This window comes from Trichoderma breve (genome assembly GCF_028502605.1).
Source record: "Trichoderma breve strain T069 chromosome 7 map unlocalized scaffold00007, whole genome shotgun sequence".
In the NCBI taxonomy this organism is placed as follows: domain Eukaryota; kingdom Fungi; phylum Ascomycota; class Sordariomycetes; order Hypocreales; family Hypocreaceae; genus Trichoderma; species Trichoderma breve.
This window is the reverse complement of record NW_026611593.1, coordinates 686,221-714,186: the sequence shown is the minus strand read 5'-3', so window position 1 is coordinate 714,186 and position 27,966 is coordinate 686,221. Positions and strand designations below refer to the sequence as shown.

Below are 27,966 nucleotides of genomic sequence, written 5' to 3'. Positions count from 1 at the left end.
GAGCATGTGAAAACTCTTAACCGCTTTGGAGACCGGATTAGTTCCCAGAACTCACAGGATGTTTCCAAGCTTCGTACGACACCCAAGCCTGGAATACCCCAACAGCCAAGCCGAGAACACCCAGAATAATCGCTATAATAACGCCAACGAGCGTCGCCATCATCATATACCTAGCGCCGCTTTTGCGCTGAAGCCATTTCTCCAGGATGCCGCGGGGGCTAGGATCCTCCAGCTCCTTGAATAGGTCCACGAGTCGCCCGCCGAAGTAGTTGTAAGATGCAGCTTCTTCACCTTCCCTTCGATACACGGCCGAATCATATCGCAGACAATCGGGGTCGAAGGATTCTTTGGATACCAGGTCATAAAGAATCTGCTCTGAATCTGAGTCAAAGGGAAAGAGGATCTTTTGTATTGAGTCCAGAGCTTCGAGGGCGATCTGTCTAGGAATATTTCCTCTGAGATTGAGGCAATTAGTACCTGTCTTTTGAGGGTTACAGGCTTCGTCAAAACCCGTATCATATACCGAGATGGAGTCCTCAAAGACTAAAGAATCGTGCAACTTCTGCGGCGCCGCCAAATGCTCTCTTAAAACGCTTGTGTAATGGTAAATCTCCACAACTCCCCTTTTGACGTCCATCCTCAGATGATTTCGCAGGTCATCAGTCCCTTGAAACCTCAGCCCTGCAACCTTCTTCAGACGTCTGGCTGTTAAGGTCGATTTTATATCTCTAATCTCGCCCGAGTCATCGTGAATATGGAGATTGCCTGTATCCTTTTGCGGAAACGCTCTTGATAGGAATTCAGCCAGCGACTCATCAAAATGCCACTGGGTTGCCTGGGTGCCGAGTTCTAGCAGACTGGAGGGTTGATTTTCGGCTGAACATTTGACCATGGACATGACTTGTACGGCAAGGTTGAATGCCCAATGCTGATCACTGGGCGGAGGTGGTTTATCCCGCTTAGAGAAGTATTCATGCGTCAACTCTAAGCGCTTCGTATCGGGATGAGCCTGGAGTAACCTGATGATATCGAAAACGTCTTCATGGTTGCGTAACGCCGGGGTGCTGGCAGGCAGCAAATCTGGGACATAGGACGACGTGACATATTTGTAAAAGTCAAAGAAGCGCTCTAACCGAGCTGAGCGCCTCCATGAGCATCCCGAGTTTGTACAGGTCTCGACATTCTGACACGCCTCGCAAATGTTCCAGTTCCAGAGTGCTTGGGCGAGCTTCTGTAGCTCGGCGTCAGTGATGCTCTTGAGCGGGTAAGGACATGCCAGAGAGCCGATCATACTCGGAGACTGGATGTGACAAGCAGTTTATCCTCAAAACGAAAAAGCCCTCGATATGGGCAGGTCAACGTATTTACATGTATTATTTGGGGGCTGGGAGAGCCGAACTGGCCAATGTTGTCATAAGGTGAATGTAAGGCTTCCCTACGGGCTCAATTGACAGGATTGTGGCTTAGGAGTTATTAGAGCCCAATCAAACATTTCGAAAGGCTTCGGAGCCCGCTGCTAAGCCTGCACGACGCGAAGGAAAACGTTCCATTGTTATTTCTCCTCTCGCCCATGAGACCTTCTCTTAATGCTTCAAGTTACACGCGGATTTTTATTTTACAACAGCTCTCTTCTCCCTGCCATGTTGAGTCGGTAATACCACCGCGGGTGTAACAATGAATACCACCCCCACATCCGTCCGACCATCGATGACCGACGATCGACAAGATTCAGGATACAGCAGCACCCAATTCCCGTCGCCCAACGACAAGCCATCTGTAGATGAGTCTACACGAATTGCGTGCCTCAGCGCCAACGCCAGTGTCAACAGCAAGAGCCAATCCGTTCCGTCTGCCCCCACACCCATCGCCGGCTTCGCAGAGTTCGACAAGAGTGTCGACAATGCCACGATCTCCCGCTTCCGCCACGTGCATTCGCTGCTTGAGAAGCCGCTGCTGGAGTATATTCGCAGCACGATTCGCAAGAAACAGTGTCCGATTTCCATAAGATTGATGGTCTTGGGCCGCTCCGAAGACGATGCGAAGCCGTGCATTGTCGTGTTGTGTCCGGAGCAGCAGTCCAAGAAGGTCAGAAAGTTCTTCGACAAGAAATCCGTCAGAGCTTTGCGCTTGCCCGAAGACGGTCAACCATCGTTCGAAGTCTTTGTCGTTGGTCGAGAGCCGGAGACGAAACAGGCAGAAGGAGACATTGATGTCCTCATTCCGATCGTTGACGAGAGCGAGGGCTATACAAGCGAGACATATTGCGGAGCGCCCATAGTTATCCGACAGGCTTCCGGTGTCGACAAAAGATGCACCTTCGGCGGTGTCATAAAGGTTTCTTGGTCGAATGGAGAGATCAAGTTATATGGGCTGACCGTCGGCCATATCCTTCTGGATGACCTGGAGGATGAACTGACAACCGGCACGGAGAGCGACCAGTCCAGGTGCTCCGACGACTGGGTCTTCGAGCTTTCGGATTCTGATAGCGAGGACGAGTCTTATGATTCAGCTGAAGAGGAGCTGGACGATGAAGCCGAACCACTGTGTACGATGGACGAACTCCCGTTGGCTCTGCCAGATGTCAGTTCGTCATGGGCGGCCGACGAGTTGAGCAAGATAGGTTCCATTTCGAAGGACTCACCGCGATATCGATCGGCAGCGACCGATACGAAGTATGATGAGCCCGAGGCTTACTATGACTGGGCTCTTATCGATATGATCAGCTACAAGCCGAACCTCATTCGACCGAGGAAGATGTCACACGATGAGACTCAGGAGGGTGGAGTCTTTAACTTCCAGGATCATGAACTCGTGATGCCCGTCTTGCCGTCCAGTGGTTATGGCAAGAGACAGCCAGTCGTCCTTGTGAGCGGATCAGAAGGGCTGAAATGGGGATCTCTATCGGCTTTGCCTTCGAGACTCCTTCTTGGCCCTGGAAGAGGGTTTGTCGACACACTCATCTTAAACCTTGACGGCAATAAGCGTATGTAACCCTCTCCGTTTATTCTACTTTTTGGAGTCGATCACCTAAAATGTGAGCAGAAATTCTTGATGGAGATTCAGGATCATGGGTGGTCAACGAGACAACCCTTGAGGTGTACGGCTACGTCGTTGCTGCCGACGCATTTGGCGGAGGCTACGTTATTCCATTAGCTGAAGCATTCCGCAACATCGCAAATACCCTGAGATGTCAATTTGTTGATCTTGCTACGACAGTCGATATGGCAAGTGCCAAACTTGGGCGTATGTTTGACATAGACGGCGAACCGACAGCCACGATGACACCCAGCATTGCAGACCATTATGTGATGCCTAGCTCATCCATCACTTCTTGCATCTCTACCCCGACTACCAATCTCTCCATTACCTCATGTGTCTCTACCCCAGCTACTAATTTCTCAATTACCCCCATGCACGACGGCGCTCAAACTCTCATAACTTCTCTAGAAGACCACAATTTGTTTCCCGCTTTTGCTCAGGAGAAGCCATTTACCCATCCCAAAATCCACGCAGATTATAACCTCGAGCCTCCCCGGAGCCCCGATGAGGATGATTCTCACACAGAATGGCCTCCTGAGCACGAGAGCTCTGATGGAGGCTCCAACAACACCTCCAGACCCGGAACCCCCTCAGTCACTGAGCACGCCGAAGATGATACCGCCGTTTCGATCAGGCCTTCGCGCCACGTTGACTACTTGTCCCATGACTGGAAGGAGGAAGATATCAGGTCTTCCTGGAGATACATTGCAACTCGGCGCGCTGACTTTCCCAATAGCGCCCGATTGGAAAACGCTTCTTGGAGAGCCTGGTTGAAGGTGAAAAATAATCTACGAACCGTTTCGGCCGAAACCATTAACTGGTGTGTTGTGTATCTGTTTTACCTTGTATTGAGAGTGATAAATGACTGAGACATCACAGGTTCAAGGATAGCGATGTTACTTGGTTGTACGGTCCGTTGCAATCAGAGACCAAGCCCATTCACGATACCCGCGCAGAGCGATCAAGCGTCTCATTGCCCAAGACGGACTTGTCGGTCAATCTCAACAAGAAGCCAATCCTAAAGAAGAGGAGCATGTCTCAGGTCACTCTTCAGAGGCCGTTGATCACTACCTCACTTTTAGAGCAGGCCGCGGCGACCATCCAAGCTCAAGAAACACAAGGCATCCTGCGACCCAGCAACAACAGGCGCGAAGCCATCGATGACTTCGCATACCCCTTTTCTTCAAAAAGGATGAGTGTTGATAGCAGCGGCCTGGTGTCTCCGACAGAGTCTTCTGGAATTACATCCACTAGTGCTAAGCGGAGGCAGATTCGCTTTAACGAGCAGGTTGAACAGTGCATTGCTGTTGATGTCAGGGCCGATGATAAGGACGAGATGGAGGTATACCCAGATCGTTACGGTGACAACAGCGATTCGGATGATGGCGTTATTCTGAATCGGCTCAGGGTCAAGAAACAAACTGCCAAATCAATGTCGATGGAGGACAAGATCATTGCCAAACTTCCCTCAGCAACCCTTAAGGACCGCAAAGATACGAGGCACCCACGCAGCCCACCCTTGTCTCCATCGTCCTCGCAAGAGACAATGCTACCATCAAAGCCATCTGCAGGGTTCTTATTTGGCGAGGATGACGATGAAGAGGTACTCCTGAGCCCTGGCTGGTTACCCCTTCCTGCTGACAGCAGTAGCAGCAGCAACAAACCCGTTGAAACCTGAAGACCACTGCGCTGGAATGGGAAGGATTAAGTCTTCATTATATACGAAGGCTACCCTTGAGGCTACAGTAAACGAGAGGAAACTCGGAGGTCGCTTTAAGGTTAAACCTTAAGGCTCTAAGGTTGTGTAGCGAGTTTTAACTCCCATTTTGACGTAACAGCATCGAAAGCTTATCAAGCCACCCGCAGCCATGGTAAAATTGTGAACACGGCTAACAATCTGTAACATTAAAAAAGAGCTATGAAGTCTCCGAGTCCGACAAAAGATGCTTACCAACTTCAAAGCATCCATCTAGTTTGTGACTAATCTCATTCTCCTGGTTTGTTCCGCAAAATGTCCTGAATCTCCACAACGCTTGCATAGAGTGGTCGGTTTGTTCCTGGAGGATCAACACCAGGGAAGTTACCTGCACCGAGGATCATGAGTCGACTCTTGTCTTTGCTGAAGATGTGGAGGGCACGGCTGTATGCCTTTGGCTGAGGAGAATTATGTTCCTCCCATTGATCAGGCTGACCGTTGGCTCGGTTGGTAAAGACGCTCTGATGGTCGGCGTCTGAGACTACGATAGTGCCATTGATGCCACCCTCTGGTGTCCAGACGACGTATGGACTGCTGCTAGGTTGTACGCCGTTGACAACGATAGGGTAACCATAGGCATATCGGAAGTCAAAGGGACTTTCTGAGAGCCTGTAATACACGGGGTACCCGGCACCAGACCATGAGTCTCCACCTGGAAATTCATGGACCAAGATCCATTTCTTAAGAGGCGGGATGTAATCGATGACAGTCATTCCAGGGCGATCAGTATACAGCGGGTAAGCGACATCATTTACAACATCGCCCCAATTCTTCAGATCAGTTGAAACTTGGTGAGACAGCTTTTGCCCGTGTAGGGGATCTCGCTGATCAGAATAAAACACACCGACTGTGTTGTTGGTAGGGCTGCAGTTGACATTAGTTCCAAGATTCAGAAGACAATACACTCAAGAGTTTCAAGACTCACAGAATAAACGGCTCCCAAATGCAGGGATTTCCGTTTTGAGTACTGGGAGCACTTCCCCTAGCCACATTGCTGATAAATTTCCATGTCTCGCCTTTATCAGTACTTGCGTACAGGTCAATGTTTGTACCATTAGCTCCAGCACTGTTGCCGCTTGCGAGCACAGTACCAGCTTTGAAGCCTCCAAGGTTAAAGGTGAGCTCAGCCAAGGCAGGCTGAGACCCAAAGCCCAGTCCATTGACCTGGTCTGTCAAGTTGCTTCGCCATTCCCACGTCGCACCGCCATCTTCACTGGCAAATATAGGGAAATGTGGAGGACTGTCTCCAGAGTATGCTGCGGTTGCAAGAATTGTACCGTCAGATAGTTCTGTGAGTCGTGGGTAGGAGACTCCGTGGCTGCTATCTGGCTGGAATATCACATTTTGCTCAAAAGTACTCCATGGTCTAGGCTTCTTGGATTTGTTTGCAAGGGAATCCCCAACCCCAAGAGAAAGAATCAGGAACAAAAGTCTTCCACACATTATGATTGAGTAAACTTGGACTTGATTAATGAAGTTGGCAAGACCATTATTGCGAATTCTCTCGTCTTTTTATATGCCAAAAGGAAAAGAAAAAGTTTAGTTAATGTTACAATGACACTCACCGGCTCTGATGGCATGATACTGTAACATCTGCCAGACTACGATCCCTGGATGTCGGATCACTTACCAGAGAGTTTAGATTAGCCGTTCACGCTCTGCTTTCATTTGCTTTTTACCCGGTCCAATGTACCTCAAGATCTGAGAAACAAAGAATTCTGGTTATTATAAGGGGCACCCTATTTGTCTAGACTGGACCGGCAATGATTTCCGGTACCTGTACTCCGGAGGTTGAACGATCGTGGGGTGAGTTTGCGGGGAAGTCGCACTGCATGGGGGATGAAATTCACCCATCCCATTTAGCCGTTGAATCCCGGTCCCTTCCATCTGCCACTATAACTTATCTTGACCATCTTGAAGAACAATGTGAAGTCATTCCCCGCATAATCGGCTTCTGGCAGGTCATCATGGGACTGAGCACCCCGCGTTATGGCCAAATAGAGACACAGAGGATGGAGTAGTAGGGGGTAGGTATATGCGATCCAAAGAACGCGCAGATAAAGAGCAGGGGGGCCTTGTCTTTGATACTACCAAGTTCAATTTGCGGGGAGTTAGAGGCATGGAACTAGAAATGACAAGTTAAAGAAGGTCGTTTTGTGCGTCAATGCGGAGAATATATCTATAGAGAAGGTTAGACTGCGTATGAAGTGGACGCTCTAACTGAGATTCGGGGAAAAAAGAAAAGAACGTGAAAGAACAACACACCGGTGCTGTTGAAGAGCGACATCAACGGATACAAAAACAGACACCATCAGAAAAGCTCGTAAGCATAGAGACAATGTCGGTAAGGGAAATTAACATTGAAAAATAGGCTTATAAAGGCAGAAGCTTACCCTAAGCTCGATGGGAAAATACCAAGCCAAGCCCGTTTTCTGAAACAAGGAGTATATTTCAAAACTCGATACTACCCAAACTATGTAAGATATATAATAAAGATGGAAACTTTATTGTATCAAGTTTGAGCAAGACTTCCATCGTGATGCTTCCCATGTCAAGGAATAGACAGGAGTGAAAGATGCAGATGATGGCTTCGCCCACGTAACTTAATCAGCTTGCGGCTATGCATGTTATTCAGCAATGAAGCTGTTTTCAACGGTTTTGCGATTTATATATGAGCACTAATGGGGAGTATTGTTCAACATGGCTGATACTATTAAGTTAATTCCTAATCTTAATCAGCGTTTCCACTTTGCCGTCAGAGGCAATTCCATCCTATAATCTTATACCCCAACTCGGAAAATGGGGTGATTCATCAAACTAAGATTTACCCACAATTATGTCAGTTTATAAGTTCTGCTTGACCCAATTTGTGCGGATCAGCCCACAACCTAAGCCCTTGACTGGTCGGTAAATTAACTTGAGCCAACTCGCAAGCCGTATCTCATGATATCCCGTCAATCAAGTGTCAAGGTTTTGCTAATGAGCAATGTGTCAGGCATTGCTCATAAATTAGGAACCATGCCCGACAATCCTTTTCTACATCCGTCTGTTATTCTTAGTGTGCTCTGTCGCTCATGGCTTATTTGGGCCAATTTTATGTATATGTTTGACTCGCTTAAATCGCTTGCTGGTCACCACACCGTGTCTGCGCCTTCAAGATCAGGAGACGATCGATGGGGCAGTGGAGGCACTAAATACAGATATGTGAGCCTCAATGAGTGTAGTGATAATACGAGCAAGGAGATTTTATCGTTGACTCCTCCAATTAATTCGGCAGGGACAGGATGTCGAGCATCTAACTCCTGAACAGTCTCTGTTTGAGTAAAAACACCGCAATCAAATATTCCTACACATATAACAACTATGGTGATGAGAATAATAGAATTGCCCAAGTATCGTATTTCGCTAGGGCATAGGGCTACCAATGCAATAGTTCTGATACATCGGTATTATCATGATTATAGCATGACAAATCACCGACCCAATCACAGCGTGCCGCCAGACAATTGATGTGGTGATCACGATGATCCCCATAAGAACTAGCTCCAGATCTACCAACAGGAACTGGGGTATTGAGTTATGGCTGTGCTAACCACAGCCCTATTCAAGTCCTAGGATGCTTAAAATAGAACTATTTTCAGCCCAAACTGGGTTTCAAGACGATTGATGAAGATAGGTCCTGCTATATAAACACAACCTATACCAAGCATCATAGCTTTGGAGTTCATCATCAAATTCGCATTCAATCAGAATAAATACAAATACACCACCATTTGCAGGTTGGCAAACTTTTTTTTTTTTTTTTTTTTTTTTTTTCAATCTTAAAGAGCGTCTCAATTACCACCATGAAGACAGTACTCCCATGGTCGGTCCTCATGCAGGCCTATTTGGCCGCGTCGAGCCCCCTACTACCGCGAAGCATAGAGAAAACTCAGCCAGAGTCACTGCTTCAAATGAGGTCCCCAGCTCCATTCCAGGATCCAAGTCCAAATACTGTCACAACCAACACCATCCGACTCACTCGCGTTAAAGCTCGATCATCATCTGCGCATGAAGCATCGGGGATCCTCTCACGCAGCGACACATCCGGTTCATCCACCTTCCAAAAGTTCGGAGAGGGCACTCTCGCTTCAGTCTTTTCAAACACAGAGCTAGCTGGCGAAGTCACAGTTGGGAACCAGACTTTGAAGCTCATCTTCGATACTGGTTCAAGTGATCTCTGGATACCAGGCGAAAATTTCCAGTGCGTCTCAGCAAATCTGACCATACAAAGCAACAGCGTTTGCAACTTCACCACCACCTTCAAGGGCACGTATTCGGGAGGTGAAATACGCGACCAACATCTTGACGTCAGATATGGTAGTGGTCAGATTGTTGCCGGCAGCCTGGGGTACGAGTCCGTTTCTGTAGCAGGCATTACTATCCCCGACCAGGAGATTTCCATTGCCAATCTCATCAACTTTGGGGCTCAAGGACAAGTCGACGGCTTGATCGGCTTGTCCTATCCTTTGCTCACGAGTGCGTTTCCTGGCGCATTCGCTGGCAATGAAACTGTCCTTGCCCCAGATGTCGCCAATGCTACAATTCCATACAACAGCTTTTTAGCCAACGTCTTCCGAAAGAATCTTACGGCACCTTTGTTCGGTATTGCCATGGAGCGCAACAACGGTGGAACTTTTGCTTTGGGAGGGCTGCCCCCAGTACCGATCAAGCCCAGTTTTGCCAGCACTCCTATCCTGATCGCCGACAATTTGAACAGCGGAGATGCTCGTAGAAGGACAAACTTTACTTTCTACACCATTGTTGCGGAAAACTACGTCGTTGGCGACTCCAAAGGAGACGATGAAAAAATTCCTGGAGCTGGCATATTTAATGTTGTCGACAGCGGTACATTCCTCACAATGCTATCACCAACCGTAACTAAAGTCCTATATGCGAAATTCCCTGAGGCACCAGTCTCTCCTCCCGAGGCTTTAGGCAATTTCCTTGTGCCCTGCAACACCACTGCACCCGAGTTTGGCATCGAGATCGCGGACCAGACTTTCTACATGTCGCCAAAAGATCTCATTCTCCAGAATGTGAGAGTTGATGACATGTGTGCTCTGGGCGTACAACCTACAGCTGCTGGTAGGCCATCTATTCTCGGCGCCACATGGCTACATAATGTGCTGGCTGTGTATGACGTTGGCGCTTCGCAAATGCGATTTGCCCCTCGCATCCCATACTGATTGGGAACATCCACGGGGCCATGGGCCAATCTTACGATCTGACATCATGTCACAGTTGAAGTGGGCGTGGTTTTATATGCAATGGACATAATTAGATAGCTTGGCTAAAGGGATACATCGCCATGACAGCAGGGGCTTAAATGGGGCTACACATGTCATTCTCGGTTCATAGAATTACATAGAAAGAGTAACAATTACTCTTATAAATACATAAACAGCCCAACATTCGGGTATTTAATAAGATAACTCCAAAAAGGAATCTCACAACTGAACCTTCAAGAACCTTTCTATTCCCATCCGGCGATAAAAGTTGACTTTGTTGTTGTCGACCACCATCGCAGCGCCGTCTCCACCATCCCCAACTGGGTCGACAAACATTCTAAACGGCTTCTTGCCCCTCGGAATGTCTGAAAGCTCAGCCAGCGCATCCGCAACCATGGAAGGGTCAGCATCCGGCGGTGGCAAGCTTGCCGTGCCGCTCATCGTCTGCTCGCTAAGGCCCTTGGTAGGACCAGCTTCGTACTCGGCCGCGATATCGGGATACGCAGGGTTTGCAGCGTCCTTGAAATGGTCGGTACCCTTTGTGAATACTCCTGGTGATACTAAAGTAGACTCAATCCCCCAAAGCGATACTTCGTGAGCATAAGACTGTGCCAGAGCATCCTGCGCGGCCTTGGCGGCGAAATAGGGCCCAATCATGGGAGACTTTCCGCCATATGTCGAGCTGCTGCAGATCCAAATCAGGTGTCCAGATCGTGCCTTTCGCATATGCGGTAGTGCCGCCTGGTTAAGTCTCTGGCAGCCAACCACGTTAACATCGTAGAGCTGAAGCAGCTGCTTTGCGCTAAAGCTCTCGGTCGGACCCCAGCTCATGTGGCCGGCATTGTGGACCACGGCGTCGATCCTACCGGTCGATCCAACGACGCTATTCACAGCTGCATTGACGGAGTCTTGTGATAGAAGATCAAGTGGAACAGCGCGGAGGTCCACTTTGTGTTCTTTGGCGTATTTTGAAATGGCATCTTCGTACTCTTTGGTGTTTCCGCTGTGGGAGTACATGCCCGCGAAGACGGTATGGCCTCTTTTGGCAATGGCTCGAGCTGCCAGGGCGCCAAAGCCGGTAGATGCTCCCGTAATAAGATATACTTGAGACATGTTGAGGCGCTGGATGTGATTGCTATGAAGAGTGAAAGTTGTAAATGGTACAGTATGTGAATATGTAAGTTTAGCTGCTAGTGCTGAACCACGATGGCTGTCTTTTGATTCAGTCAATTCTAATTGCTTTATCACTTCAACGGGTTGAGACAGCGAATGTTTTATATTTTACTTTTCTATGAGTGTAATTCTCCTGCTTACTGCTTCGGAATGCTAGGAAAGACTTCCGTTGAGATGGACCAAACGTGAGGGTATCCCCGAGTGGGGCCGATCGGGATAAGACCTTGTCGGGTTTACAGTCACAATCGTAGCCAGCATTCCCGAACCCTGTCACTAGTACGGCTCGCGCACCGGAAGTAAGAGTTGCCACACAGAAAACAAAACAGACTCAAGTTTTAACATCAACGTCATCCCGGGGATAAGACGGCTCAGCAGAGATCATTGACGCTTCACTTGTCAAGTATACTTTAGTAAGGCTTGTAAAGTGTTTTAAGGTTATCTTTTGTATTGCTGAATCATTCATGAATGCCTGTAGAGGGAATCCCGAGGGTCCACTTTTCCATATTTACCAGTAACAAAATCCGATCTCCACTGACTTCTCGATACAAACATCATTGTCTCTGCAAATGCAGCGAAATTTATGTTATTATCTGATACCCTCCGCGAGTACATCACGTTATTCATTGGATTTCCATCCCTCAGGTGCTCTGCTTCATAAAGTATCGCGCGAATAAAAAAGTACATCCATACTATGTAGCTGTCAAGGGTAAGCTCAATACAGTTGTCGCAGCAGTGATCAAAGTCAAGGGACGCTTGATTGAGATGTAGAGAATACGCCTACTTCTACAATAACAAGCACTACCATATCGTTTGCATTCAAATTAAGCTCGTCTGAACTAAGCTTCGGCAAGATGAATCGCCATCAAGTCTCCCGCAGATGATTAAGCACTAGCTTAACCTTGATGCAAAATAGGCAATACGTAGTTCGTGCACTTGCCACTCTCTTCATGGACGTGTAAGTCGAATATCGTCTTTTCATGAAACTAATAGGTGTCAAATACACGAGATTTTGTCTATAGAGCGACGTAAATGTTTAACTATTTATTTCTTCACTTTGTAATCCATTTATAAAATTGATTATTCATTTTTTTTCAGCTCAACTGTGGCCTTCAAGAAGCTCGCGTCTCGGAGTTAAGAACCCCCACCAAACTTTGGATGAGAAAAAGCAGCAATAGCAGAGTGCACCAAGTCAGCCAAGTAAAACATGATACTATTCCTCTAAAATCTACTGTTATGAAAAGCCTGAATCCATTAATAAACGGTAATTATTTGCCATATATGTATTTCTGCACTCCAGGTACCTGTAGATTTGACGTCGCATACGCAGCCTCATTAAAGCTCTGCTACATACCTTACACCAGGGCAACAATAAACTCACCCATTCACAGTAACACTTCTATAAAAAAAAGACCCAAATAGGAATTACGCTTAACCTTGTTCGAAATCGGGCTGCACAAGTGCAAGGTGCTACTGGCCTTGACATGTTCAGCCCGGACTTTTCGCGCTTGGGAACCCACACAGACCAACTCAAAGTCCGAGTTCAACCTGCAACTAGCGCTACTGCCAAAAGGTTCCTCGGAAATACTGATATTGAAACAGCGCATTGGTTGAACCAGAAGCTCTTTCAGCTGTTAATTTTTCTATTTTTCTTAAGACATTGCGTTTTTTCCGCATGTTATATCGGATTTGTTGTGTCTACAATTATTCCATCTCCGATGCTTTGTCATGTCTGGAAAGACTATCCTGTTGGTGTATGGATACAAGAGGCATCTATGATATGTCAAGACGCATATATATATCAACCAACTGTCAACCGTTGAAATGAGGATCAAACTCAACAACCAGCAACATCACAATCTATAACATCATCACCCAAGTGATACAATACTCTCAAACCACAGCATCTCCCTATTTTAACAAAAGACATCACCACAAACATCACCATGTCTCTCCCCAAGACTTACAAGGCCATGGTCACCCTCGAGGCCAACGCCCCCTTCACTCAACAAGAGCGCGAGCTCAAGATGCCGGGCCCCGGCCAAGTCCTCGTCAAGGTCCTCGCCTGCGGTGTCTGCTCCTCAGACGTCTCCGTCATCAGCGGCCACGTGGGCCCCGTGTTCCCCCGAGTCACCGGCCACGAACTCGTCGGTGACATTGTCGCCGTTGGCGAAAATGTTACCCGCCTTACCGTTGGTCAGCGAGTCGGCGGTCCCTGGCACGGTGGTCACGACGGAACTTGCCGCCAGTGCCAGCGCTCTCAATTCCAGTATTGCGACAACCAGGCTGTCAACGGCGTTAGCTTTGATGGTGGCTATGCTGAGTACGTTTTGCTAAGAGACGAGGCCATTGTGCGCGTGCCTAAGGAGGTTGACCCCGCGGAAATTGCTCCGTTCCTGTGTGCCGGAGTCACTGTATTTAACGGAATCCGCAAGCTGCATGTTGAGCAGGGAGGAAACGTCGTTGTCAACGGCCTTGGTGGACTGGGTCATCTTGCCGTGCAGTACGCCAACAAGATGGGCTATGAAGTGATTGCCCTCTCATCGGGAGATGACAAGGCCACCTTTGCCAAAGAACTCGGCGCTCACCACTACATCAACACCAAGACTTCCGATGCCGTCGCCGAGATCCTTAAACTGGGCGGCGCCGACATCATTGTACAAACCGCTCCCAACCCCGAGATGATCAGCGCTCTTGTCAAGGCCTTGGCGCCTGGAGGAAAGCTCTTGAACCTGACTCTTCTCGGACCTGTTCCCATTGACACTGTGTCTCTGGTGATGAAGGGAACGAGTGTTCACGGCTGGGCAAGTGGACACGCTATTGACAGCGAGGAGGCGATTTCGTTTGCTGTTAGACACGGGATCCGATGCTTGGTTCAGCGATACCCTCTGGCGGAGGCGCAGAAGGCGATTGATGATTTGATTGCCGGAAAGCCTCGGTTCAGGAACGTGTTGGTGATGGACCAGTGAGGGAAAAGGGAAGCTGCATTGTTAGACAAATTAGAGTAAAAGCGTTTACTTTGTAGTCATTGCTAGTATTATGAGAGAATGAATAGAATGCCTGTTGTTTAAATACATCGAGTTTATTGAAATAAGCATCCTTTTCCATGTGTGGCACTTGTCTAAGTGCATCATCTAAGTTTCAGTCGTGAAGTGAACCAACAAGGTTCCAGGCCATGTGGCGGCGTACTCCACCTTGTTCTACAGGAACATTCCAGTCACTGACAGCATGTAGATCGCCTCGCCTCACATGCACTTTACATTAACTTGACGTCTGTGCCATCCCAAAGAAAGCCAGCTGAATATCTCCTACGGGCACTATTTTCTATTCGTTTTATCTGTATCAAACTGTCTCTCTCAGTTGTATTCCACGATATCCAAACATGCGGTCTTCCACCTCAAAATGTCAAAATGCATTCTCGAATGTTCCATCTCCTATCATTAGAAATCCCCCTCCAAAACTCCGCCAGTGCGGGACCCCGCCACAGCCGCCCGATGTAGATTTCAGGGTCCAATTACCGCTTTCTGCCACCGTTGGCCCAGCTCCAATCCAATCCAATGCGCTCCCAATATCAACCTTGAAATGCCAAACATCCACGGCGCCACCCCAAACCTGCTCCTTTGTCTTTGTTCCTTCTCGCTCTTGCCAAACTAATCACGCGATAAATCTTGCGACATATCAAATCGCTGGCCATCTCTTTATCAATGCCTCGGTGAAGACTAGACGTTCGTTCATTTACCAGTCGATTTTCCCACCCCCCTCTAACGGCCTGTGTGTGATGCGCAATCGGGCACCAGCTCTCTACAAAGTCCGGTGATACAAAGAACACAACGTACGACGGCAGAGATATAAAAATCCTGGGAGGCTTGGCTGGCCGAAACAGCGCAGCGCATATCGAATCCCCTCTCGTGCGTGGGCACGCCTTTCTCCCGCTGTTAGGCATACACATCAATCAATCCTACCTCGGCTCTTTTTGTTGCGATCAAACCCGTTTATATAGTCCTCGCTTCTACATCCGCCCACCTACCTTATATAATACAATACAAATATCGCCTCCCGTTCCAACATGTCTAAATCGCTACAACTCAAGGAAGAAGGCAACCGCCACTTCCAAGCCGGCGACTACATCGGCGCCGATGGCCTCTACTCCAAAGCGTAAGTCCTAATCCAACCTCTCTCTCTCTCTCCTCAACCCCAATCTCACACAAAAGCAACATCACAGCATCATCGCCGACGCCAAAAACCCAGCCCTCTACACCAACCGCGCCATGGCCCGGCTCAAGCTCGGCCACTGGGAATCCGTCATTGCCGACTGCACGACCTGCCTGTCCCTCTCCCCCCAAAACATGAAGGCCCACTACTACCTCGCCCAGGCCCAGCTCTCCATCCGCGACTTCGACAGCGCCCTCGAAAACGCCCTCGCCGCGCACAAGCTCTGCGCCGCCACAAACGACAAATCCCTGGGCGCCGTCACGGCCATGGTCCTGAAATGCAAGAAGGATCGCTGGGGGGATCGCGAGAAGAAGCGGCTGCGGTTGGAGCGCGAGGTGGAGGAGCGCATGCTCGATTTGTTAAGGAGGGATCGCGATGAGATGCTCATGGCGGAGGAGAGCGAGATTGAGCGCCGGATGATTGAGGAGGAGGCGAATGAAAAGATTGCGACGCTGAGCAGTGTCTTCGAAGCTTCGAGGACGCAGAACCAGAAGAAGCGCGAGGTTCCTGACTGGGCGATTGACGATATTAGCTTTGACATTATGGTCGATCCCGTCATTGTAAGTCTTTCCCTTTGGATATTCAATTATATAACAGAGACAGTATACTTACATCTCCTCGCAGACAAAAACAGGCAAATCCTACGAACGTGCCACCATCATGGAACATCTTCGCCGCCACCCCTCCGACCCCCTCACCCGCGAGCCTCTCTCCGCCTCCGACCTGCGGCCCAACCTAGCCCTGCGACAGGCGTGCGAGGAGTTTCTGGAGCAGAATGGCTGGGCCGTCGATTGGTAGCTTTTCTCTCTTTCGCACAATGGCTGAGCCATCGATTGGTAACTTTCGCTCTTCTCGCCGTCGACAGCTCATGTGGCTTGAGTGATGTCACTCGGCGCATTCGAACAACAATGGCTTCTCTTCTCTTCTTTCGACATGTTTTCGATTATATTATAGCGGGCGATGCGAAAAGATCCCAGCTTCTCTTCTTGTGGAATTTCAAATTGGTACCGGTATAGGAGCGGCATTGACAATCAGTGTGATAAAAGGCATCGCATGGCGTTTATAGGATTCTCTTCTTTCGTTTCTCGCAGGTAGCGTTGTCACTTCAGCCTGTAAATACACTATTTTCTGCTACCAGATGGATAATGGATCAACACATTTCTCTTCAAAGACCATATTACTAGGAATGATAGTTGTCCCAATCATGTACATCATGTATTGCTAGTCCAAGCACAAGCTCGTCATGAGCTATCCTGTTCTATACCCCATATACAAAAGCACATTGCCCCCTTTCCCAACCGTCATTTGTGTTTGCACAAAAGCACGATGCCGCCCTTTTTTCTCCATACGCCCAGAGCTAAACGCATATATCTTCAAGCCCCTTTACTTTGACTTTGCTTGCACGCGATGTGGGTATCCGCCATGTCATGACTGTCCGTCCCAGCCCAAACCAAGAGTAGCACTCGTCTCTATACCATGGACCATTCAAGAGAGACAAACAGAGAAAAAAACAGAGAGATAAGAGAGAGAGATTAAACAAAAGCAATCATAAAAAGAACAACGCGTCACAGATAAATACACGGTGTGCAGCGTCGAAGCCAGAAAACCGCAAGACGCATGTTCATCAAATGATACCGAAAAACGCCGCCAGAATGCAAAATGTCACCACCACTTCCCTAGTTTTCCAGCCTAGATGAAAGCTGGGGGTGGAGGCTGTGATCCTCCATCTGGTGGTCCCGGCGCTCTTCTGCCGTCGCCACTAGGCTCCTTGACGAGCCCAACCTGTTCCTCTTCAGAAGGCTGGGGCGTTCGTCGAAAGACTTTGTTGAAGGAAAACGTGCGCCGGTTCCCGTGGGGTGGCGGTGTTGGACCAAGAAGCTGGGGATCGACCTGACCTGTGGCGCCGTGGTACGCGGTGTCTGGAGAGAAGTGCGTCTGCTCGCGGGTCGGGCCATAATAAGCGCCGGCTTCGTCATCGGGCTTCTGCTGGGGCATAGCAATGTGGGTGAGGGGCAGCGGATGCATCGGGCTGCGGACCTTGTCGATGTTGCCGTACTGGGCCTCTTCGTCATCATCCTCATCCTGCTCGTTGACTACCAGGACATGATGCGGGTGGTTGCGGGACCGGCGGCCGCGGATTGTGCCCGCAATGTTAGCAAACATGTTGTGACGATCATGCTCTGCGAGCTCCTCTTCCGTTGGGAAATGCGACATGCCCAGAGGCGGGTGAGGAGTTGGCGGAGCTGGAGAAACCGGTATCGGGGTTGAAAGCCTAGTTGATCTGGTGCGCATACTGGACGCAATGGTTCGTCTTCGCCTCAAGCCATCCCATTCGTACATTGGCTGTCCATCTTCGCTGATGGGGGCCATGGCTTCAGCCATTTTCTCCTCGTGAAGACGTTTCAGTTCTTCGGCCTCCATTCTTAGTCGCGCGTTGGAAATGCGCCTGACAATAGCGGCCGCGCCTCGGATTGCATCTGCCTTTGGCTCCGTCTCGGGCTGTGCCTGTTCAGCAATGGTGTGAATCTGGTCCAGGTCTCCATTGAATACAGCGGTGTCGGGAACGTCCTTGGCCGACTTGGAGAGCTGCAGTAACACGACGCCAGAGCATATCGTCAGGAAACCGAGCACAACCGTAACTATCGACTGGGCCGTCCCCTTGAAGCCTTGGAATAAGACTGCAGATGTGATGATGGTGGTACTAGTGAAATAAACATAATAGGTGGGTGTCACGATGGCGGCATTGAAGAGGTTGAGGGCTTTCTGCAAGGGAGAGATGTGTCAGTTTCAGTCTCTTGTTTTCAGGAGGTGGTTTCGGCAGACTCACGTTGAGGAAGATGATTTCGGTCAGCAAGGTGCCAATAACAAAGACGAACAGCACCCATAGGAACCACTCCTTATACTGCGGCTTGCCACTGGCCCACGCAATGATGGCTGCACCCAGGCCCTGGGTCGACACGACACTCAAGCCGCCGATCCAGCTGCAAATCGAAATGTAGACCAGCATATTCTTCTTACCATACTTGGGCCCAACGAAAAAGGCAACAATGACGGATCCGACGAGAATGACGCCCGTATACGACAGAAACCCCGGCGTTATAACATAGTGTTGCATCTGCTGGATATCGGCGACTGAAGACTCCTGCGGCGCGTTCATGACGATGACCACAGAGCCTACTATGCAGAGAAAACAGGCGACCTTTCCAACCAGACTGAGTCGCTCCTTGAGGAAGATGGCCGACAGGATCGTAGTGATGACGACGGACAAGGCGCCGAGCGGTGTGACCAAGATGGCGTCGGTAAAAGCATAGGCGACAAAGTTGCAGACCTCGCCAATAATCATGAGAATCATGCCACCCCACCAGAAAGCATTCTTGAGGTAACCATAGCCTTCGCCAGCAACTTCGTTATACTTTGCGTTTGCCCTCAGCAGGCCAACCTTTTTGAGGACGAATGACGTTCCGATAAAAAGACCCGATCCTATGGCCAAGCCAATGCCGATGGCTTTGTAGTATCCCGGTCGCACAGAGCCATCACCTCCCGGCACGATGCCAGATCGTGCGAAGAGAAGATCATCGTCCATGGTGGGTTTCGATCAACAGGCCCGAGCTTGGGCGAGTTGAAGAAGGCGTGGGAGGAGAAAGCGCGAGGAGGAGAGGAGAAGAGAGAGGAGGAGGGGAAATATGAGAATCGGTTTCAAATTCGAGCCGGATCACATGGGCGAGTTTGCGGGATCGACGGAAGAACAAAGAGATTCGATGTGGCTATGTGCGGGAGGATGATGATGCGACGAAGTGGCGGTAAATCGAGAGCGGCTGCGACGACGAATGCGATGAGGAGCGCAGGGAAAAGGGTCGAATCGGAAGCAGGCGCGTAAACTATGAGGAAAAGAGAAGAAGAAATCCACAAGCAGCGAGAGAATTGTTTGTTATTATGCAAGGGATGGAGGTAAAGGTTGAATAGGAAAGTTTGAAGAGAATAAGATAAGCTGCGCGGCGATGGGCGTCTGTTTAGGTATTGGAGATGCGCATGTGGCTTGAAGGGGGTTTATGGCTGCCCATGTGCTGTAGCCCAGAAGGCGGGGAGCTTGAAAGCTGCCAGGGCTGGGCTCCAGCTGGGTTGGGCGCTATAAGGGGGCCCCTAGCCAAGCCAAGAGAAAGTGAGGGGTGGCGCAGTTTTTGAGGGTGCCTTGGGTGCACCACTGTTAGGGCCGAGATAACGGCTGGAGCTGATGGATTAGAGAAAGATTGGAGAAAGTGAGCGAGGTGCTGCATGCAGGTCAAGCGGTTAACATCGATAGAGGCCGTTCGGCTGCGTGTGCCTGCAGAAGGATCTGCTGGTGATGATGTTGTCGAGTTGAGGTTACATGTCCATCGCCATGTGCTCCAATGGAATCTTGATATCATTGCTGCTATTGTTGTGACTATTACTGCATCCAGTAAGTGGTTGGCGGTTAGTGCTTCTGCCAATGCACATCAAATGCATCTTTGCTCAGTCCAAAAGTCCAAAAGGCTAAAGCCAAAGTCACGACTCGCCACAAGTGACGCCGAGGTGTACTTTCTCGTACAGAGGCTATAAATAAACTCTACTTACAGCAATTGATGGATAAAAAAGCTCGTGCTGTGCAAAAAAAGACTCCGTCAATACGCGTACCAACGGCACATGCGCTCTCTGCTCTGACAGCAATACGAACCTTGAAGCCTCTGCGCTCAATCCCGTTGCCCAACCAAATCCAGTTTTACTCGTGCGCCCTCAACTCAACATTCCTGTCTTAGCCCTGCTTGCTTGCTGGTTGTATGCAGGTGAACCTCGGGCGGCCTTACGAATACGACGAGGGTCCCCCTGCTGCCATGGGGCTCTTCTATCCAACCAACCAACCCCCCAGCCCCCCTACAAAGGACGCCAGATTTCCATGCTAACCCGCGTGGGCAGTTTCTGACTTGTAGACCATGATGTCTGGCGTGCAAAAACTTGCCTGGATTGATTGAGCCGCCACAGATCAGCTGCTGACGCAACGGCTACGGAATTGAACGGTTTGGCACAGCCTCCATGTGGCTTCTCGTAAATGCAAGCTGGGAGGCCATTCGCAACAATCCGAGTGCGACAAAGAATAACAACTCAAAATGCCAAGCATCGGCTAGGCCTATCCAACGGTTCATGTTTCAAAGTACATGTGCGAGTACTTTTGCCGACCTGCGAATGTTCTCAATTGAATCTGATTTCTCCAATTGCTGCTAATTTTATCAATTTTAAAGCCCTAGCCTAGCGCATCTGGCCCCTGCATGGGCGGTCCATCTGGATGCTACGTATCGTCTCCTAGCAGTACCAAGGCAAAGGTTCCAGTTCTCAATCCATCTCAAAGAGTGTCCAGCAGTTGAGATTTGGTGCCATTGGATCGCATCATTCGATGAATACCGAGTAACATATAGGAACTGCATAGTCCCCTGACACTATTCATGGCAGCAGCAGTACATAAGTTTCCGCGGCCATTACCCGTAGCAACCGGGATGCAGGTGAGCTGAGTGCTGACTACATCACTAGCCAGCCACCACCAAGCTGGAATCACGAATCCTTTTGGCCCAGGGCTGCAGGCATTGTCTAAAATGGAATCATCATCTGTCATGCTTTGGAATTTCAATTTTCGCTGTCCTGTCTCGCTTCTCGTCTCCTGTCCGCCCTCAGCCCCCAAAACTCGGTCAACAATGCGGTCTGCTTTCCACGTTCAAAAATCACCTGAGCTCATTGACCCAACTCAGTCAATGGGATCGAATGTCAATGGGATCGAATGTCTTCGATTATGTTTGTGTTGTGACCTAAAAAAGACTCCTGAAGCAGCAATTGCAACATTCCAGCCCCCCCTCCGCCCGCCTTATTGGGCCACCCCGCAGCGCATGTGGTTCTGCGGCGCTTCGTGGCCTCTAAAACGCCGCCAGATTCAACTCTGCGACACTGATACTGCGTGTGCCGTTTCATCTTTCACCACTGTGCATCTCAAAACCACTTTGCCCGATCAAACGCGCTACTTTTGATTCGCTTACCTCAAACTGTGATTCATCCTTGGGCTCTGCGGTTAGTTGTGAAACCCGATTTCGAATTTTCCCACTGGCCAGCATTCGTTGCACTCGGAACTTGTTTTGTAGGGATCAGCGCTCTTTCGTCATGCGATCCGATTCTCTTCAAACACCGTGCTGGTTTTTCCTAGCTTGCATTTGATCTTGTAGCCGAGACGGTGACAGGGCTGAGGTAAACTTCCGCTTACACATTACTGTACGAGGCAATTTGTGCGATGCTTTTTACAGGGGAAGCCACGATGCTATTCTAACTATCAAGTTACCTATTTTCAGGAAGCAGATTGCCCTAATGTCGATCTGGTTGCCGCACAGCCGATTGTAAGATTATTCCCGAAAGCCCGAAAGTTAGGAAGCTGGAAATACAATTGTCCCTTTAAATAGATGCCTAGGTACGGTAGGTAAGCCCGCCCAAAAGAAGTTGAGCTCATATCATGTGCATATACGCACCCAGCAGTTGAGCCTCAACTGTCTTGCAGGGTCCTTGGCGGTTTAACCCATCTGTTTAGCCGCTTTGTTCCTTTGTTCCTATTTGCTACAACCTTGGTCACTAGAGCCGCTGGAAAGGCTCACTCGCTGCCTAGGAAGGAGTGATGATGCATATATGTTCAGTAATCACATTTCCTTCCTTATGGTTGAAACTGATATTGGTTGGTCTTAACCACCCAGCTCAACTGTCAAATGATTGATATCAACAAGGGCACGAAACAACATGACCATATGCCTTTCTTTCTCTTGCGAAATTCTATATCCTTATGCCAATAATTCACATTCATTCTCTTTACGCTTACCTATCGTTTCGTTATGCTTCAACACATTCCTCGTTCTTTAAATTGCAATTTGGACATTAGTTTCGAGCTTGCTGTGCGCCTCGCGGGGTATGGTAATTTGCAAACATGTGCATCCATCTAGTGACTGTCAGGTGCAGTCATGGCCAGGGTTAAATATTTCGCTACCTTAGTTGAGGTAGGATCGAGTTGTTTAGCACAGATATCCATCGTATTATTATAGCTGCAAATGCTGATCAACCAATCAACACTTGAGGGGATTCCCACCGATTTTCACTTGATCCTACATAAGATGCCTAAATTCTCCCCTCTAGGACTTGTGCGAGATTTGGGAATAGGATTTAAAAACAAATACTTTGCCTTTTATTTTTAATTTTTTTCCCTACATAACATTTGGCCTTTTATTGCGAACCACTGGTGCTGATTCCACAGCGATGGCGGATCTCAGCATTCGTGGCATGTGGGATGAAGCCGGCAGGCGATTCCAGGCCCGCACAGAAAGGTCTCTAGACCTGAAGCCTCCCAAAAGTATAGACGACATTCGGGACATGATAGAACGCCGATACGACCCTTCATCTCCGGCAGAGTCAGATGAAGGCCATGAACGAGCTAAACGGATCGGCTTAAACATTCTATCCTGTATCAAGCTCTTGGGTGGAGTAGCAGCTCAAGGAGCGGAGTTGGTGAATGAATACAAGGTTCCTTGACACGCAACTACCTATTTCTAATGATTTGAAGGTATTCCAACCTGCGGGTGTTTGTTTCAACGCCATTTCTCTACTTCTCGATGTTCCACAGTCGATTCACGAGTTTCATGGCACAATTGACGCCGTCTTCGGAATCGTTGGCCCCACCCTCAGCCAATTCAAGATTTACGAGAGAATTGAACTGTTCAACACTATCGACCCAGAGCTGAATACTGCTATACACAAAGTCATGATAAGTTTTGTCGACATCTGTGCACTAGCAATAGTACTTCGGAAAGGCAGCAGGTGGAAACGGTTCAAGGCAGCTACAAAGCAAGCCTTACTGAACGATGACTCTGGCTTGAAGGATGAGATTGAGCAATTTGAGAAGCTTGTGAAGGGGCAGCAGAATGTCCAAGCTACCTTGACTTTGGAGGTGGCTCTGAGTGCCAAAGCAGACCTTGCTACCATCTTGGGAAAGGCCTGTGAGACTGGTAAGAGGATTGATGACATTGCGATTGGCATCCTAGACCTGAAAGAGGCGGAGACAAATCGCAGCTTGGAGAAGACGAGACAAGAAAACCTCACAAAGATTCGAACTAAATTAGCAATTGATGAGAAGAACATCAAGGCGTCCAAAGATGTTTGCGAGAAGATATGGCAAAGATGCATAACAGACAGTGGGGATTGGCTCCGAGACATGGAAGACTACCAGAAGTGGTCTGATAAGTCTACCAACGATGCAAGTCCATTGCTGCTACTAACTGGCGAAGCGCACTCGGGAAAGTCAAGTGCAATGTCGACCATAGTACACCAGCTGAAGGCTGCCCACGAATCTCAGGGCCAATCGACAGCCCGAGCCCTTGTTGCTTATTATTTCTTCCCTTTCTTCGCTAAGAAAGCAGACGACGACAAGCGGCCGGGCGCAACTGCAGTGAAGCACATTGCATTTCAACTTGCCGAGCAAGACTCCGGCACTGCCAAAAGCATGGCTGCATTTTGTGATGAGAAACACAGTGAATCGTATTTTAGAGATTCTACCTGCAAAGATCTTTGGCGCGAGCTGAAGATTGGGACGCCGAAACCAGGAACCATGCATTTCATCATTGTCGACGGCCTGGATGGACTGTTTGAAGGGCATCCAGAGGCCGCAAATCACTTTCTAGATATCTTCGAGACAATACAGAGCCAGATGTCCACTGGCAGCGATGGGAATCGGGTACGGCTGATTGTGAGTGGCAAAAGCGATAATTTCCAAAGAGAATCTCTCCAATCGGCCCCAAATATCGAGATTGAGAAATACAATGGTTCAGATATCACGTCGTACATTCACGAAGAGCTGAAAAAGACAAATCTTTTGCAAGGCGAAGAGTCTGAAACAACTCGTCTTCGAACAAAAGTGCACGATCGGCTACTTGAAGAGGCCAAGGGGAATTTCCTCAAGGTGCAGACTGCTCTGGAGAAGATCAAGGACTTGATCATGTCCGATGGCTCGGAAGCTGAGATGGACACCATTCTAGACGAGTCTAACCAAGATAAGAGGACAATCTCTGAAAACGTCATTCTCGAACTTCAACAGTCTCTCAAGCCGCAGTCCATCGAAGAACTAAATGAGCTTCTGATATGGATCGTATACGGCTTTGTATACTTTGACGCTGCCGATCTGGAAGCTGTACGGGTAAGTGAGGTTGTGTCGTTGCGTATTGGCAAGGTATGAGGTAAACTGATCACTTTTTATTCTTAGTTCCTCCGCTTCGGAACTGTCTCTCTACAGAAACTTGAGGACAAGCTGAAGGGCATGTATTCTAAACTCTTTTTTTCTCACTACGGAAATGTGGCTATATTGCCATCAATCGAGCCTCTCATTACCAAAGAAAGGAACCGCCCACGGATCAGCGAGGATGCGCCTAAAATTTCCCTCAACCTGACCATCTCCAACGGCGACATTACAACTGTGCAGAACTTTCTCTGGAGCCTTTTCCAGAAATCCATGGTCGAGAAGTTCGAATTTGAACCTATATCTGGCCCTACGCGTTCTGCTGCCCGGGAAATCCAGGTCAACGAATATGACTCACATCTCGCTATAGTGAAACAGGGACTGCGTTTTCTCACATCTCCACCGGACGAGAGGACGAAGCTTATAGGCCCCTATATAATTCGAACACTTCATCGTCACTTGGAACACCTAAATCAAGCAATTGGCTATGATGAAATCCTTGCATCTGACAAGAAGGATATTGGAGACGGCCTTTTCGCTCTATTTGTCTCTGGAGATGTGATAGAGAAACACTGGTGGTCATTTCAGGTTCATCAAGAGATGAATTGGATGGGCCAAGATGACAGAATTGAAATATTCCGGAATTGGCTGAAGGACCCGGACGCAATCGGTCACCTCGGCAGACTTGACAAAGATTGGCTCAGGACTGTCAATACGAGCCCGAGGCCGAATCGAGAACTTCTCACACCCATGATGAAGACGGTGGCGCAACACTGGCTTCTAGGCAATGAATGGTCTGCTGGGGAGTGTTTCAATTTCTTGCGCCTGTTTATGCTTCTGGTAAGATTTATTGAAAGAGCAAGCATGACTGCTGTACTAACGCTCTGTAGGATCCGCCAGAGAAGCCATCTGAGCCCGAACCAATCATGCCGACGCATATACCTGAAAAGCTAGAGAGAGCCGAGCAATGGTGTAAGGAGATACTGTCGCCGAAAACACTCGATTGTCTCTGGTATGAACGAATAGGGGAAGCCGCCCAATACTTTGAGGACAGTGACTCGGCTATTTCAAACTTCACAAAAGCAACCGAGTGCGATAATCCAAGCCTCAGCTGCTTCAAGAGTCTAGCTGAAGCATACTACGACAACGATGAGCTTCTTTCCGCATGTTCGATGATGGAAAGGGCACTCGAAATGGTTAACGCAGCCGAGACACCAGATGAAGGCGAGCTGACAAGCATCTACTTACGACTTGCATTTTGGTACAACCACTTGCAACAGCCAGATCGCGCTATAATGCATTATCAAAAGGCACTGGAAGTAGACCCGGCTAACCAAGACGCTCTCAATGGCATGTTAACCACCTCTATTGCATCGAGCTCCGAGCAAGCAACTCATGACCTCATACTTGAGATGAGCAAACTAAGCTCCAAAGAGCCGGGTGTCTACCAATTGACCTCGACAATACTCAGTCAAGCATTAGACTTTAGTTACACCTCCCCACTGCGTAGTCTGATCAGCATATGTCTTTCACATCAAAGTTGCATGGATACCTTGCGAGAAGCAATGGATCAAGCAATTGAAGCGGCGCGAAAGCAGGAGTTGAAAATCGAGCTCCTCATATTGCTGTTCCACCGCGGCCTAGCTTCTCTTTATAATGAAGATTTGCAACACTCTCAGTCAGCATCGCAAGCGATCGATTTCTGGAAGGACAGCTATACAATCACGGACCAGCTTATTCGGAAGGACGACGACGAGGATAATCTGAAATATAGATATCAATCCTTTTACGACACTATTGTCAATCACTTGAGTCTTTACTACTTTGAGCAAACTAGAAAGTCGCCAGATTCTTCCGAATTCTACTCCAAGCTGGAAGAACTAAGGCGAGGCTTCCGTTTCTCTGGCATTGAAGGGATAACTGCAGCAGACATTTTCGCCTCTGCATTCCACACTATTCGCGGCGACAGAACTGCGGCTAGAGAAGTAGTGAAGCAGTACATGCGAATTTCTATCGAAAATCTGTCTGATGACACGGATGAGAATGATTACTGGGCAGCGTACATCCAATTTAAATGTCTTTCAGCATGTGGAGATTATTTGAACGCATTGACGGCCTGGTCCCTTCTTGAACCGATTGAAACGGATATCGTCGCAAGAGCGCTCAATCTTGACGGAGGACCTCAGCAGTGGCTTATTGACGAGATGGCTTTGTTTATTAAGACAAAATGCCCGCTTGGGGCCACGCAGTTTGACAGATTGAATGCGGTGAAAGCCGAATTGAAGGCACGATTGGCGGCAGCGAGCGAAGAAGGAGATGAGTTAGAGGAGTCACATGCGCGTCTGGAGGAGATTCAGAAGGGACTCACTGTTTTGGAATCAGTGGAAGCGCCGGAAACAAATGCGACAGGCGACAATTCTGAAGAGGTGACGATCACGCCGTTGGAGGAAAAAGACATTGCTAAGAAGTTTGGCTATACCTGCGACGGTACATGTGGTGATAAACCGATAGACTTCAACAACGGCTTGAGCATATGCAAGTACTGCTGGGATGTAGGCTTCTGCGATGAATGCTTGCCTCTACTGAAGGCAAACAAGTTGAAGAAGATTGTGTGCAACCCTGGCCATGAATGGCTGGCAATACCCAAGTGGAATCCGAGGGGCAACGCGGCGGTTCGAGATGGCGTGGTTCAAATAGGCGGAGAATTGGTGGATGGTGTCCGCGTCGGAGGTGAGACTGTGACAGTGAAGGAGTGGTTGGCTTCACTGAGGAAAGAGTGGGAGATATAAGGTGCTGTTGAGGTGATGTGTCAAGGGTGCTTATGGTCTTCGATCACAATTTGACATGCTTGATGAGGTTACTAACTCAGTCTGCCGCAATGATCAGTTGGGGTGCGAGTGTTGCCGACTCTTCTCAATTCGAACGGTTAGAGGCAGCTACGACATACTTCTCTCTACTCATTTCGTTCAAATGTACTTTTATGAAGCATGGATTTAGTCTTTCTATTGTCTATATTTCATGAGATAGTCTTGAATTATTAATAGTTATCCGGTCTATCACTTGGATTATTTGCTTCGCTTGTAGAGCAGTTGGATTGCAACATGAATCCTGTCACGGGTCTCGAGTTTCTGCGCCTCCCTTGGAGCCGCCATTCCCGCCCATTCCGAAGGAGACAGGGTACATATATAGCTTTATATGTCACCATGAGGCTCTGCTTCGTATAACTTGCGCTATCAATGGCCATTTATAGAGCGCATGTT

The 27,966-nt window shown here is 48.7% G+C and overlaps 9 protein-coding genes across 9 annotated transcripts; 5 read left to right on the top strand and 4 right to left on the bottom strand.

The window, feature by feature from the left end:
• Nucleotides 1-37: 37 nt before the first annotated feature.
• On the bottom strand, nt 38-1,291 carry T069G_10413 (uncharacterized protein; the record flags this gene model as incomplete). The annotated part of the gene is made up of 1 exon (XM_056177623.1): nt 38-1,291. The coding sequence occupies one exon, from the start codon at nt 1,289-1,291 to the stop codon at nt 38-40; it is 1,254 nt and encodes a 417-aa protein (XP_056023913.1).
• A 383-nt stretch (nt 1,292-1,674) lies between these two features.
• On the top strand, nt 1,675-4,717 carry T069G_10412 (uncharacterized protein; the record flags this gene model as incomplete). The annotated part of the gene is made up of 3 exons (XM_056177622.1): nt 1,675-2,983; nt 3,043-3,859; nt 3,919-4,717. The coding sequence occupies 3 exons, from the start codon at nt 1,675-1,677 to the stop codon at nt 4,715-4,717; spliced, it is 2,925 nt and encodes a 974-aa protein (XP_056023912.1).
• Nucleotides 4,718-5,025: 308 nt separating this feature from the next.
• T069G_10411 (uncharacterized protein) lies at nt 5,026-6,238 on the bottom strand (the record flags this gene model as incomplete). The annotated part of the gene is made up of 2 exons (XM_056177621.1): nt 5,026-5,659; nt 5,721-6,238. The coding sequence occupies 2 exons, from the start codon at nt 6,236-6,238 to the stop codon at nt 5,026-5,028; spliced, it is 1,152 nt and encodes a 383-aa protein (XP_056023911.1).
• A 2,402-nt stretch (nt 6,239-8,640) lies between these two features.
• T069G_10410 (eukaryotic aspartyl protease domain-containing protein) lies at nt 8,641-10,023 on the top strand (the record flags this gene model as incomplete). Its single annotated transcript, XM_056177620.1, has 4 exons — nt 8,641-8,884; nt 8,945-9,107; nt 9,150-9,313; nt 9,362-10,023. 4 exons carry the CDS (start codon nt 8,641-8,643, stop codon nt 10,021-10,023), a joined length of 1,233 nt encoding a protein of 410 aa, XP_056023910.1.
• A 261-nt stretch (nt 10,024-10,284) lies between these two features.
• T069G_10409 (short chain dehydrogenase domain-containing protein) lies at nt 10,285-11,178 on the bottom strand (the record flags this gene model as incomplete). The annotated part of the gene is made up of 1 exon (XM_056177619.1): nt 10,285-11,178. One exon carries the CDS (start codon nt 11,176-11,178, stop codon nt 10,285-10,287), a length of 894 nt encoding a protein of 297 aa, XP_056023909.1.
• A 2,003-nt stretch (nt 11,179-13,181) lies between these two features.
• T069G_10408 (alcohol dehydrogenase groES-like domain-containing protein) lies at nt 13,182-14,204 on the top strand (the record flags this gene model as incomplete). The annotated part of the gene is made up of 1 exon (XM_056177618.1): nt 13,182-14,204. One exon carries the CDS (start codon nt 13,182-13,184, stop codon nt 14,202-14,204), a length of 1,023 nt encoding a protein of 340 aa, XP_056023908.1.
• Nucleotides 14,205-15,301: 1,097 nt separating this feature from the next.
• Nucleotides 15,302-16,245, top strand: T069G_10407 (u-box domain-containing protein; the record flags this gene model as incomplete). Its single annotated transcript, XM_056177617.1, has 3 exons — nt 15,302-15,390; nt 15,458-16,007; nt 16,072-16,245. The coding sequence occupies 3 exons, from the start codon at nt 15,302-15,304 to the stop codon at nt 16,243-16,245; spliced, it is 813 nt and encodes a 270-aa protein (XP_056023907.1).
• An 891-nt stretch (nt 16,246-17,136) lies between these two features.
• Nucleotides 17,137-19,030, bottom strand: T069G_10406 (magnesium transporter NIPA domain-containing protein; the record flags this gene model as incomplete). The annotated part of the gene is made up of 3 exons (XM_056177616.1): nt 17,137-17,690; nt 17,742-18,210; nt 18,275-19,030. 3 exons carry the CDS (start codon nt 19,028-19,030, stop codon nt 17,137-17,139), a joined length of 1,779 nt encoding a protein of 592 aa, XP_056023906.1.
• Nucleotides 19,031-22,737: 3,707 nt separating this feature from the next.
• On the top strand, nt 22,738-27,495 carry T069G_10405 (tetratricopeptide repeat domain-containing protein; the record flags this gene model as incomplete). Its single annotated transcript, XM_056177615.1, has 5 exons — nt 22,738-22,986; nt 23,042-24,667; nt 24,734-25,546; nt 25,597-25,678; nt 25,733-27,495. The coding sequence occupies 5 exons, from the start codon at nt 22,738-22,740 to the stop codon at nt 27,493-27,495; spliced, it is 4,533 nt and encodes a 1,510-aa protein (XP_056023905.1).
• Between the last annotated feature and the right edge of the window lie 471 nt (nt 27,496-27,966).